The 12,503-nt window shown below is 43.4% G+C and overlaps 2 protein-coding genes across 2 annotated transcripts; both read left to right on the plus strand.

The window, feature by feature from the left end:
* Window positions 1–1,075: 1,075 nt before the first annotated feature.
* s100a11 (S100 calcium binding protein A11) lies at window positions 1,076–2,975 on the plus strand. The gene is made up of 3 exons (XM_030063983.1): window positions 1,076–1,120; window positions 1,212–1,370; window positions 2,646–2,975. Exons 2-3 carry the CDS (start codon window positions 1,242–1,244, stop codon window positions 2,778–2,780), a joined length of 264 nt encoding a protein of 87 aa, XP_029919843.1. The 5' UTR covers window positions 1,076–1,120; window positions 1,212–1,241; the 3' UTR covers window positions 2,781–2,975.
* A 1,437-nt stretch (window positions 2,976–4,412) lies between these two features.
* s100u (S100 calcium binding protein U) lies at window positions 4,413–11,787 on the plus strand. Its single transcript, XM_030064131.1, has 3 exons — window positions 4,413–4,533; window positions 7,371–7,501; window positions 7,826–11,787. Exons 2-3 carry the CDS (start codon window positions 7,382–7,384, stop codon window positions 8,339–8,341), a joined length of 636 nt encoding a protein of 211 aa, XP_029919991.1. The 5' UTR covers window positions 4,413–4,533; window positions 7,371–7,381; the 3' UTR covers window positions 8,342–11,787.
* Window positions 11,788–12,503: the final 716 nt, after the last annotated feature.

A 12,503-nucleotide genomic window follows, 5' to 3' on the forward strand; every position in this document is an offset into this window, starting at 1 on the left:
TCATGAAGCCGAGCCAAAATATTTAAGTAGTGATGAAACAGTATGAGCCGGAGCTTACACACTCACAGATTTGAACCCACACACTTCCTGTCCTAGCAAGTGAACTAACCAGTGTGGCAGTCGGTCCTCAAACGCTGATGAGCAGGAATGTTACTGATGATTGAGAGCAGTGTGACACTTTGAAGCTGCACAGAGAGAGAGAAAGAGAGAGAGAGAGTTTGTCATTCTCCAAATTCTAGAGGGGAGCCACATCAGAACGAAACAGCCAAAGCTTTTCAGGACACTTATGTAAAAAAAAAAAGATTATATTTCTTTAATTTTTTAAACTTTGTAGGTTCCTTTGAGGTCTATAAAGTCTCTTACAAGGGACGAATTGTCAAGGCAGCTGAATTGCATTAAGTTACAGTCAGATCCACAGTTAAACAAAAACAGCAGAAAACTCATTAAGAGTCAAAAAAAAAAAATAAGAAAAGGAGAGAAATAAGAAATTGGAGAAACAGTGGCACAAAGGAGCAACTTCATCTTCCACAGTCCTAAAACTGTTTTAAATTCCATTATCTGTTCTGTAACATGAACGTCGTGATACAAAGTCTGCAGCTTGGCTGAGGAAAAAGTAATTACAGAGATTTGCATTATTATATAATTCCACAGATGTATGCCGGGGACTGCACTAATAAGCCACTTTTTCAAACAGCATATTGTTTGAGAGATGTTGTGTATAAACTACTAACTGCTTAGTCACTCTTGATTCAGCCACTTGATTAGAATGGCCTGACCGAGATGCTATCTGTAAATCCCCTGTTCTGCAAACACAGCAAATTAAATGGATTTTGTCCTGTCATCAATGCAATGTTGCTCTTTGTAGGACAAAATGGCAGTTTGTGTGTGTGTGTGTGTGTGTGTGTGTGTGTGTGTGTGTGTGTGTGTGTGTTTAGGGGCATATGTGCACCTGTATGATGTGTATCCTCAGAGTAGATAAGCATACCCTGCTGAATGGGGGAAAAGAGGTTTGGTGTTTTCCGCTGATGTCTGCATGATGAATGGAGATGGATGGGATATATTAAGACAGGTGGGGAGGTCAAAGCTCCTTGTACCTGCTGCATTAAGCGCCGAACAACAGGTGAGATGCCGGCCTCCGTCCTCATTTGTGTGGAAGCTGCATGCTGCTCTCTTCAGCTCTCTCATTCCTCTCTCTCCATGTTATTGTCCAGGTAACATCCCTGCTCTTACCAGAAACCACAATGGAAGCTGCCATCACCACCCTCATCACTCAGTTCAAGACCTGCGCGGGGAAGGACGGATCCTCCAGCACCCTGAGCAAAGATGAATTCCACAACCTGGTGACCTCTCAGCTTCCCAACTTTGTCAAGGTAAAGCTCAGAACTTGGATACACTCTCAGAAAATACAGCCCAAAATTGCACCTTTAGGGGTACACTGGCTTGTGAGTGGGGCAGTACCCTCTAAGGTGCAGCTTTTGTACCCACTGGCTACTTATTTGTACCTTTGTGTTTTTTACCTTATAGAGACCAGTCTACAATATTGAATTTTCATATCCACTAGTCTCCAAAACTTATTTCATTTCAAGGCTACTCAACTATAGCCTATAAGTTCAAATCTACCTTAAATTAATATTTTACCTAATTTATTTATTTAGGTATTTACTCATTCATTGTATTTGGCCTAACAAACACTGTCTCCTGATATTGTACCATAACTTTTAGAGAAAACGGTTATATATATGTATATGTACCTTTTTGGCTCTGGGGGGCAGAAATGGACTCCTACTGTACCCCTATTTCTGAGAGTGTGTGGCTACTTCTACAGCCGATTTCCATCCATTTCTCACAGAGGTATCTTGAGCATGTCTAGATATCTGATTGTGGAGAAGGTATTGTGGTGAAGTCAGAGTCTGTGGTCTCTGTGGGGGCTTTGTAGAAAAACTCTACCAGCAATGTTATCCATCCTCTTCAAGATCATACCCTCTCCCACTTATTAAACAGTTTAGTGGCTCTAAACTAGGCGAGATGTTACAGACTTAGTCTTATGTGCATAAACAAGTAGAACACGGCACTATCAATGCCAGAGTTAGAGTTTTCCAACAGGGGCTGTCCATGGTTCAGTCAAGCGCTACAGACACAAGTGGCCATGTTTATGTCTGCATAAACATTAGAACTCAATTTGTTTTAATTTGATTTGATTTGATTTAATTGACTGAATTTGATTTGTGCTAATAATTGCCCACTCGGCACCCATTGCACTCTCGGCTGGTCTGGAAGTGGCTTCTTTCTCTCTGTGACCTTTCTCAAGATTTTTTCCATTTTTCCTTTTTTTTTTTTTTTTTTTGCTGTGAGGGTTTAGTGTAGGGTAAATACTGTGGGCCTGCAAAAGCCTGTAAAACTGTAATAGTGAATAAAGGCTCTAAATAAACTTGAACTGAAACTACTCAGCTTCCCCCGTATTAAATATATACTTTTGAGGAACTTAATTAAGCATGGAGGTATTGTTTTGTGGGACTGTAAACTGATGTGTTTTAGTTGTAGTTAGTACTGTCCTCAGCCATTAGATGGCAGGGCAGTCTTGCAAAGCAATCTAAACCAGAACGGACTTGCATATATTAAGGCCTCCTCTCTGTCATTGCCTGCAGAACGCCAGCGACTCGGCAGCCATCGACCAGCTCATGGTCTCCCTGGATGAAAACAACGACGGCGAGCTGACTTTCCTTGAGTTCTGGCAGCTGATTGGAAAACTGGCAAGCAAGCAGGGAGGCTTCAGTCAGTAGAGGTCTGCCTTGTCAGTCAAGTTGTGGCTTTCTACAGATTGTGCAACACCATCCAACTGGATTCTGAAACCAAACTGTAACCTCCGGGGCATTTTATTTCTTTTATCTGTGTCAGTGCCACATGTGTAACTCTTTAGTTAACCATTTGTTGGACACAAGGATGTTGGCATTAAAAGCTTCATTGTCTTGAACTCTGTTACATTTGTTCTCCTGTCTTTCATTGACTATGTTATATGACATCCAGCCACCCACATCTGACAGGGTGTGTAATTCAGCATAGATTAGTGGCACAATTGTCCTGTAATTCTATATGCATTACTGCCACCACAACTACACCATGCAGACTATATCTTGTTCCATAGGGCTTCATAATACCTATACAAAGCTGCCTGACCATGCGTTAAGCTACGGTAAAGCAGAGGTGGACTGGCCCTCCTTGTCTGTCACCGAGGCCTAAATAGTATAGGCTATGTAATGGGGATACATTGCACTGTTCACCAAACACATCCCATTATGCTTGGGAGGGCTTATTGTTTATGCATGGGTTGGCACTTTGTAGTTTAATTACTTTGTGCTTGTTTTGTTGGTGTATTCTTGGCATTACGGTCACTACTGTCCTAGTTCAGATGTCTAGACAGAGTTATGTGTGCTGAATAGTTACCAGCTGTTTTAAAGCCTATAATTAATTTTTGTGAGCAAAAAGGGGGGTTGCCTCTAAATGAGAAGTACTCTTGTGGCAGGTAAGACAATGTGAACTTTGTATCCAAATTCAACAGAAAGGTGCCACTGTGGGTGTGGCAGCTGACTAGTGAGTCAACAGCAGACAGAGGAAGGTACTACCTGGTGTAGTAAGGGGTCTGGGTGTGTTTGCGCGTATATGTGTACGTGTGTGGTGAGCTTTTGTGTGTGTTTGTACATGCACACACAGGCAAGTCACTAATGCTACTAATCCCAAAAGCCTTCCCAGGTAATCTAAAGGTGGAGGCTTTTCATCTTGACTATCCACCAACCACCACTGATGATATTTCACCTCAAAACAACTTTAATGTGAAGACTTGAGGGCCCATTCTGAGATCTGACACAGCTGCATGGCCACCTTTAACCCACTTTTTCTTCAAACTGGCTTTCTTGATTAATATATTCTTTTCATTGCCCTGAAGATTTTTTTTTTTTTTTCCAATCTTTTTTCCATGTGGATAACCCTTGTTGATGCAAAAAATGAATTTTTGTGGCATCTGAAAGTCGTAGTTTCCACCCATGGAGAATTATGTGTGCATTCCAATATGTGAGATACTTATAAAACTGGTTGAGTCTTTAAGCAGATAAAGTAATCCCACCCGTCCCGTCCCCTCTTCCCTCACTATAAATCTGCACCAGACCACAAGCCTGGATAGTTGGCCGCACAAATCACACATGACGCGAACCATTTGGATCATGAGCCAAAGATAATACCAAACAAAAACCATGTAAAAAGGGTTTGCTACAGTTTTACTCCCTTTCCTAAACGTTGTTACTGCAGCTCTTCCACATTCCCAATCCTCCTCCTCACTCCAGGTACACGCCCTTTGACTTGTCAGGGGGAAAAGTTTTTAAGAAAAAAAAAAAAAAAAAACTAAATCACGGAAGAGATTCTGCAGTCCTACTAGTTTGGCAAGTTCTCTGGTCTGAAAGCAGCGTAGAAAGGCGGAGAAGAGGGCAGAAACTCAAATTTGGGCACATTTGTACACTTCTCTTGTCCTGTAGACGTTATACGGTGAGTTACATGCGTCTTTCTGGTTTCATATGGGTTTATGCTCCGTACAAACTATATTATAGCTCATCGTTTATGCCACGTTTCGATGTAGTCTTGGTAGAGCCATCTCATGAAACTTAGCTACGGTCTGGCTGCAGGACGGTTCCTGTGACTCCATCTCTCACAACTTTATAAGCTCAAGTTGCACTTTGATAAAACCTTATCTGCGTATTTGAGACTAATTACTGATGTGCAATGAAATGCTGCCAGTTTCACCATTATTTAATTAGCATATATTTCCATTCGGAAAGACGTGATATTTTAGTGTACATCAGCAGATAAGCTGCCGATTAATTTCTGTTTACTTATCAAAACTGAAGTCTGTGGCTCAATAATAGACCGCAACATAGTTTATCTAGTGGGCGCATAAGGGTTCCGCGTAAAGGCGCAATTTTGCGTAAAATCAACATTTTACGCAGGACAGTTTTTATACGCAGGCCCACAAAACCGACGTCAGCTTGATTTGTAGTGCATTTTTGTGCGCAGTTGTGTCACTCTTGACAATTAAGCCAGCATCGTAAAGTTTTCTAAAACTTTTCAGAGTACATGTCATACTGTTAATGATGAATGCTGGCAGTCACGGCGACTCTCCCGTTCGGATGCTGGGGGCGCTTCATCATTAAATTGCCTGTATTTTCAAACCAAGCTTGTGTCCTGAATGAAAGACAGACACTATGAGCCTGCTCACTGCATTTTACAGCCACAACCTAACTTGTTCCTCTGTTAATATTTCATGCCACACGAGCGGTAGTATTGTCATTACTCTGCGCACATACCGTATCACATTCGCCCATTTGGAAACGCAACACTCAATCTCCTTTGGGCTCTGGAGGGAAACGGGAAACCTCTGCTTGTATATATTTAATTATTTGCCCCGTTGTTTTTTACCCTTTAAGACAAATAACGGGGAGTAGTTTGTTCTGAATCCTGAGAGGGATAATGCGAAGCTCTGACGTGGGACAAGTAATGCAAGTCTTGAATTCATTTGTCCAAATTAGGGCCCCTGCACGTGTTGGGAATAATAGACCGGTCAGTAAGTGAATAATGAATGTGAGAACGGACCGAAATGTAACTCCAGGAATAGAAGAAATGACATCGTCTTTGCTGTGTATTTCTTTGATAGGGCTCGATGGCCCTTGTGTGATCAGGCTGTCGAGGGTGTGTCACAGCGGGGTGTGCAGGAGCAAGGCCCCTGAAAGTCCCTTCAAAACGCAGCTTATGTCTATAGAATACAATTAACTGATACAAAAATATGATCCGGGGTGGGAATTATGCAGATTTCATATGAAGACGGCATGCATAATTTGAATCAGCATGCATGATCGTGTGATTGTTGCTTAATGGGAGCCTTACTGCCAATCAGTTGTGTTTCCTCCACATGCAAATTTGTGATCTGTTCAGCAGATTGGGTCACAGTAGAAACAAAGATTTTGCACCAATTTGTGATGGGAACGGGGGGCAGTGAAATTTTAGATTGTAATAGGCCTATATATGTCAGAGCTCTCCCTCATGGCATAATTAGACTAACAGGCATGTTTCCTAATTGGCCCCTGCTTGTGGCGCCTGCAGTGGGGAAAGGGCTGGTCAGTTGGTTGAGTGTGACATACACTCCTCTGAGTGATGAGACATTAATTTGCTATCTACAAACGACCACTCAGATTTCTGTCATGTGCAACCTGACATGAACGACACAGTATCCTGGTGAAACGAGGAGCCTGTGTGTTTTCCCACTAGAATAAGCTCTTGTTTGCTCTGCCGCATTTGAATAGTGAAGCCGGCAGACGAGTTTCCTTACAAACTGAATATCCCCTCGCTGCTTTGGGGCAAACTAGCTTGCAGTCGGCCTGTAAATTCCTGTCTAAGTGATCTCCACAGACAGCAATGAATGGAATTCCTACAAGGATGTGTCACCCACTGGCATGTATTGCATTTTGTGCACAGTCTGTAGAATATCTTACATCTAGATCTGTTGTGTGTAATGAGAACCATATCACATCTACTTAGGCTCCCAAATACATTGTACTTGCATGGTTTTAATTATTATATGTAAGGTCAAGTGGCTCTGTAAACACATATAATCCAATACTTAAAATCCGTATACTGTTTCATTGTCTGTCAAACACACCAGGATACAACCGTGTGAAGGGCAATGGTTTGAGTAGGACGTCAGACGGGGCAGAACGGGATGGGGGGGGGCAGGAAGACAGGAAGAGAGAATCAGAACGAGAGATAAATTCAGCTGGTAAGAGAGAGAGAAAAGAGAGAAGAACAGACAGTTGGTAGGTAATCCCTTAGGTAATCTGAAACCTAGTCCCCTTGGTAGCTTCAGTAGATCAGATGACCTATCAAAGATCAGAACTTCCATTGTGCATCACAGCTTGTCTCTCAATCAGACTCCCTCTCACCCTCTGAACTGAGCTCACGTCACTGTTCATCCCTCGCTGTGGCTCTAGACTCAACACCTGAAACGACGAGCCTCGCAGGGACTCTGTTTCATTTTCCACTGGGCCGCCTGTCCATCTCAAAAGTTGTATGCTTTTCGAATTTTGCTGTTCTGCTGCTTTCTCCTGCTCATGGCCGGTCTAGCAGCGGCTAGGACTGTGGCAGTAATTTCTGTCAGGCTCTGCTGTTTGTGACTCATTAAAACCATAATCTTTCTCTCTCTCTCTCTTCTCCCCCTCCCCCCTCTTTTTCTTCCACGAATACACTCATTTTATTTCTCTCTCTCTCTCTGTCTCTCTCTCACGCCTCCTCCCTCTCCTCTTCCCCTCTGCCGTCTTGACCTCCTTCTCCTGCAGTGTGAGGAGTCATGGAGGCGGCCATTCAGACAGTGGTGAAGGTCTTCCTGAAGTCGGCCAAGGGGAAGGAAAGTCTAGGAGGAAAAGACTTCCAGAGGCTTGTGGAGAGCCAGCTCAGCAACATCCTGACGGTTAGGAAATCTTCAATGAATCTCTGTGAAATGTTACCAACACTGGTATTAGATAACCACCTCACAGAAAGCACACAATAACCCTGCATGCGCACCAGTCAATGAGTGTCGTGACCAAATGTCAGTGTAATATGTAATGCGTGAATAGGGAATGTGATCTTATATGATAGAATGACATTCATCAGCATAATAATGTAAATAGAGACACTCATAGAGGTCCAGTTACTAATCTTGCATGGTGATTTCACCAGTGAGAGTTCAGGTAGAATTACGGCGTAGTCAGCATCACACCTGATTGTCCCATGGTTCTGTGTGCCTGCTCAGGATACAGACAGCAAGAAGGCAGTCAACGAGATGCGCGAGGGCCTGGACGCCAACCAGGACGGCAAGGTTGGCTTCGAGGAGTACATGAAGCTGGTCGGTTATCTTGCAACCTCGCTCAGCCAGCAGCGCATGCTCAACAACGAGGAGACCCAAAAGCCTGTGGCCGAACCAGGGGCAGAGAGCGCCCCGGCCCCGGAGAACGCGGAGGCAAAACCGGAGGCAAAAGCAGAAGCCAAGGCAGAGGAGGTGACGCAGCCCGAGGCAGCCGAGGAGAAGCCAGCAGCAGCGCCAGTGGTGGCAGCAGAGGCGACACCAGCACCAGCAGAACCAGCGGCGCCCGCAGAACCAGCAGCTGCGGCGGTGGCAGCGGCAGAGGAAGTGAAAGAAGTGGTTAAAGAAGAGGCGAAAGAGGAGGTGAAAGTGGAGGAAGCAGAAAAAGCGGAGGATGCGAATGAGAAGCCGGCTGCAGCCGCTGAGGAAGAGGAGGAGAAGAAGCCGGAGGAGGCGACCTCATAGGGGACAATACATTCCTTCACCCACATCACACTACAGGCTCTCGTGCAACACTACACACAGCACAGCATAAACAATGCCAAAATAAGTCAGTAAACCACTAAAACGGTCTTTTTTTTCCAGTGCACACAGTTTAGAAATAAAATACGTTCAACGCCAAACACTACAAACCCAGCTCCAGATTAAACTCTCACTCTTCCTATTTGATAAATACATGTACATGATACTCGAATAATTCCATTCTACCAGTACTTACCACTGTGTTAATGTGTATGTATGTCCCACTATGTAGCACACTTACCTCACTGATATACTATGAGAGCATGCAGACATTGATTATTGTGTGCATGCAATATCCCTGTGAAACCGTCAGAAAGCATCCCTGTATCCCTGTATGACACCACATCCCTGCTGCACCACAGCCACACATGCGACCACTGTGTCACTGAACACGATGTAATGCACCACTGCAGCAAGGCCCCCCTGGTTTACACCCCTTCCCCTCCAGATTTTTTTTTTTTCTCCATCTGGGTCTGTCACTCGATGTCTTGCTGTATCATGCAATCCCTCTCTGCTTATTATACATTTCATTGTATGCACCTAGGTCAGGCCTCACTGGATCATTGTTAAAACATTGGTTGGCATGGCATTATACACCTAGCTTTGCATGAAAATCTGTCAATAATGCTTTCTCCACGTTACACCCCCCCACTTTCCCCTCCACCCTCACGTTGATGTGGAGCTGATTTGGCGTGACAATAAACAAATTGTTTTGCTGAAGCACTGAGTTACTTCAGCTCTTCTTAATAGTATACTTTATATCCCCCCTCTCCCTTTTTGTCTAGTCCACTCTGGTCTCTCTCTCTCTCTCTCTCTCTCTCTCTCTCTCTCTCTCTCTCTCTCTCTCTCTCTGCCTTCCTCTCTCTTTTTCTCTGTAGTTCCCAGGAAGGTTCAGATCATCTGGAGGCTATATGCTCTACAGTCTTAGTCAACCATGGATTAGGAGATGGAGGATCAGGTGTGGCCTGTCCTAATAATGGCCCATGGCTAAATAATTAAGGGCCCAGGATGGAATCCACACCAGAGGACCCTTATGGTCACATGAGAGCCCAAAATAGTCCCATGGGAGTGGGCTGGTGACCGGGGAAGCAGGCCAGGGAAGTTCTCCATGGATGGATGGATTAAAATTGATAGGAAAGAACAAGAAAACTCCATCAAGAAACTCACAGCAGATCTTACTTGGTGGACGCTGTTATCTCAAGTGTTTTACAGTGCCGTGCATGCGTAATTCTCATTGGTGGCCCCAGCGGGATCTATCCTTGATCTCCCAAGCAGTGGCACTGTAACGGTCATGTTCTACCTGTTTACCTACACAGGAGCTGGACAAGACAGTATCTAAAGTGACCCATGGTAACGCTGGATAGGGGGAGTGACACGAAAAGGTCTCAGTAGAAACTTGACCCTTGTTTTGGTGGCTCTTAAAGCTGTTAGTTGCTTGTTTTCCTCTGGTTGTGACGCCAGTTGGTCAGGCTTGCGTGTTTGGTTTATAGTCACACCCTTGTATAGTTGGGAGACCCTGTTTGACCTGCAACTGGATCCCTCTGTCCCCGGCATTAGGAAACGACTGGATTAGGCATTTGAAGGGGAACACACCCTAGGACACAATTACTTGAAAGCGGTACTGGGCTGCAGTGATCCTGCTCATTTTGGTTGTAGTCTTCCAGAATACTGAGCCATCAGTCATGAATCTGTGTGGTGTGGTTTTTACCAGCATGCCATTGCATAAGATATGGCATGCTACAAGTAATTGATCTAACAGATATTACCATTGTATTAACATTATAGAGGCCTCTGTTCAAGCTCGACAGATCTTGACTTAGTGCTGGCGTTTTGTATTTAACTTTTTCTTAATTGGACCACTATAGAGATTACTTGAAGTTTCAGGGAAACATAACTATTTGTCACATTATATGCAAACAATTTGTTGATTAAAATTGAATGATTTGTAAATTGTCTCATCATCAATAATGCAGCCATGAGAAAAAAGGTTCATGTTGCATGCCTGCTACGTAGTACCAGGCCTGTGACATAGAACTTAAGGCACATTTTGGGCACAGCACCAAAATTGCACCTTATGCATTGTTACAGCACCTGGCACTTCAAACTCCTCAGCAGCAAATGGGCAAGATAAACCTGAGTCATGTGGCCACCCTGCCTCACTGCGGCACTCCCATTGTAAATACTCTCATCGACGCTCCACTCAGCTTTCAGCACACAGTATACTCGTAGTAGTGGCATTCCTTGCATGATCTATTGTTACTAACACACAATAGAGCTCCATTGGACAATTTTTAATAATTTAGAGTATATTGTTATTCCATTTAATTCTTTTTATTAACTGCCATATCCTTTTTAATACCTTTTTTATACGTTCTTTTCTTATCATGGTACTTCCTGTGAAAAACATATCACTCTCTTGCACCATCTACAGCCAGCCTCCTGCTTGCTATGTACATAGGCCTCAGGCTTTTGCGTCTTATATACACTGGCAAGCTGCATACCTTATTATTTTCCCCAATATGCTAGGCATGCTTAAACACATTGCAACCTTTGTAACCTTTCTCCACATTAGGCTAACAAATCTGTAATGTGATCTTTGCATCTCACATAGTTTCCTGGTTCCAGGAAACTAGAAACTGGACTGATCAAAATTCACCTTATTGACCTGCATTAAAATTACTTTACTCGCACTGCCAAGTGATTCCTGGATTTATACTGAATAGAACTTAGTGAAACAGTATTTGCAAATACATTTGCCACAGTTAATAATTTTTTTTTAACCTACTTGGAATGGCAGATGGACAGAGTGGCAGATAAGTTGTCAGTCACAGAAAAGTCAACTAAGTTTACTTTCAAAAAGGGAAATTTCTGGCACATAATTTAAGCCTCCTGTCTTATGTCGCAGATTCTACCCATCTTGTGCTACAAGCAGGTAAAAAACTGCTGGTGCTAAAAGCAGCAAATTGCAACAGGGAATATTTGCACCAGCATACCTCTGCCACACAACAGTCTGATTCATTATAGACACTAAATAAAGGTACAAGCCTGTGTTGTGAATGCTCCCAGTGAATATAAATGTGTACATACTGTACATGTATGTGTGCATAGTGGTCAAGGCTCATTTGGCCAAAATGTCTCTGTGATTAATTATCGATGGGTGCATTCCTAATACATTGTGCAGGCTTTTATCTTTATCTATGAATTGATTCATTTTGCCAAGCAATGTAAAATGTGTGTGTGTTTAGCGATTTGGCTCATTTCTACCCACTGTCACGTCCAGCAAAACCCACTATGCCAATGTTTTACCGCGAATCTTTAACGCTGTATCATTTTTGCTTAATCTGTGTAACAAATGTAATGGCTAATAATAAATAAAACTGTGACAATAAGCTATTTTTTTGGCCTGCTTTGTGGAGCGGCTTGGTTCCTCGTAGAGGTCAAGCTTCCATGCAGTGCGTGCACATGTGTGTGTGCGTGTGTGTAAGAGAGAGAAAGCACTTGCATAGAGAGAGGGAGGACAGAAACAGAAGCTGGGTGTACGTAAGTGGGTAAAGGAGGGGGGGGGTGCAAGTGATATTTAAGCCACTGGCAAACTCTCTCCCCATCCATCTCTGCCTTGGCTCTGTCGTCTGCACCTCTTCAGAGACAAAGGAGGCCCTCCATCAGCAGTCAGGTAAGATAGACAGCTTGGAGGGGTTACGGCACTATACTTTCTCCTCTGTATGTGATGTGTGTTTCCTTGGAGTGGCCAGTATTTTATCAGGTGTGCAACTGTAGCAAAGAGCTGCAAATCCACATTCCTCAATTGCAGTAATGCATGGGTGATGGATGCTAACCAACAGTGCCAGTCTAAGGAAACTTGAAAACCAATTTTTGGGGAGGGCAACTTTGGGGATTTTTTTTTTTTTTTTTTTTTTTTTTTCTTGAGAAGATGCAGTCTGATTTCTCTGGACAGATGACTTTCAAGGAAGAGCGTCACATGATATTAATTCACATGATGGAATGATGTAAGGAATTGTGTGAAGTTGATGTGATTTGTTGCAGGGAGTTATTACATGACAGAGATATTTAATCTACAAAATCTATGAACGACAGTCATCCTGTA

Source organism: Myripristis murdjan, chromosome 11 (assembly GCF_902150065.1).
Source record: "Myripristis murdjan chromosome 11, fMyrMur1.1, whole genome shotgun sequence".
Classification (NCBI taxonomy): domain Eukaryota; kingdom Metazoa; phylum Chordata; class Actinopteri; order Holocentriformes; family Holocentridae; genus Myripristis; species Myripristis murdjan.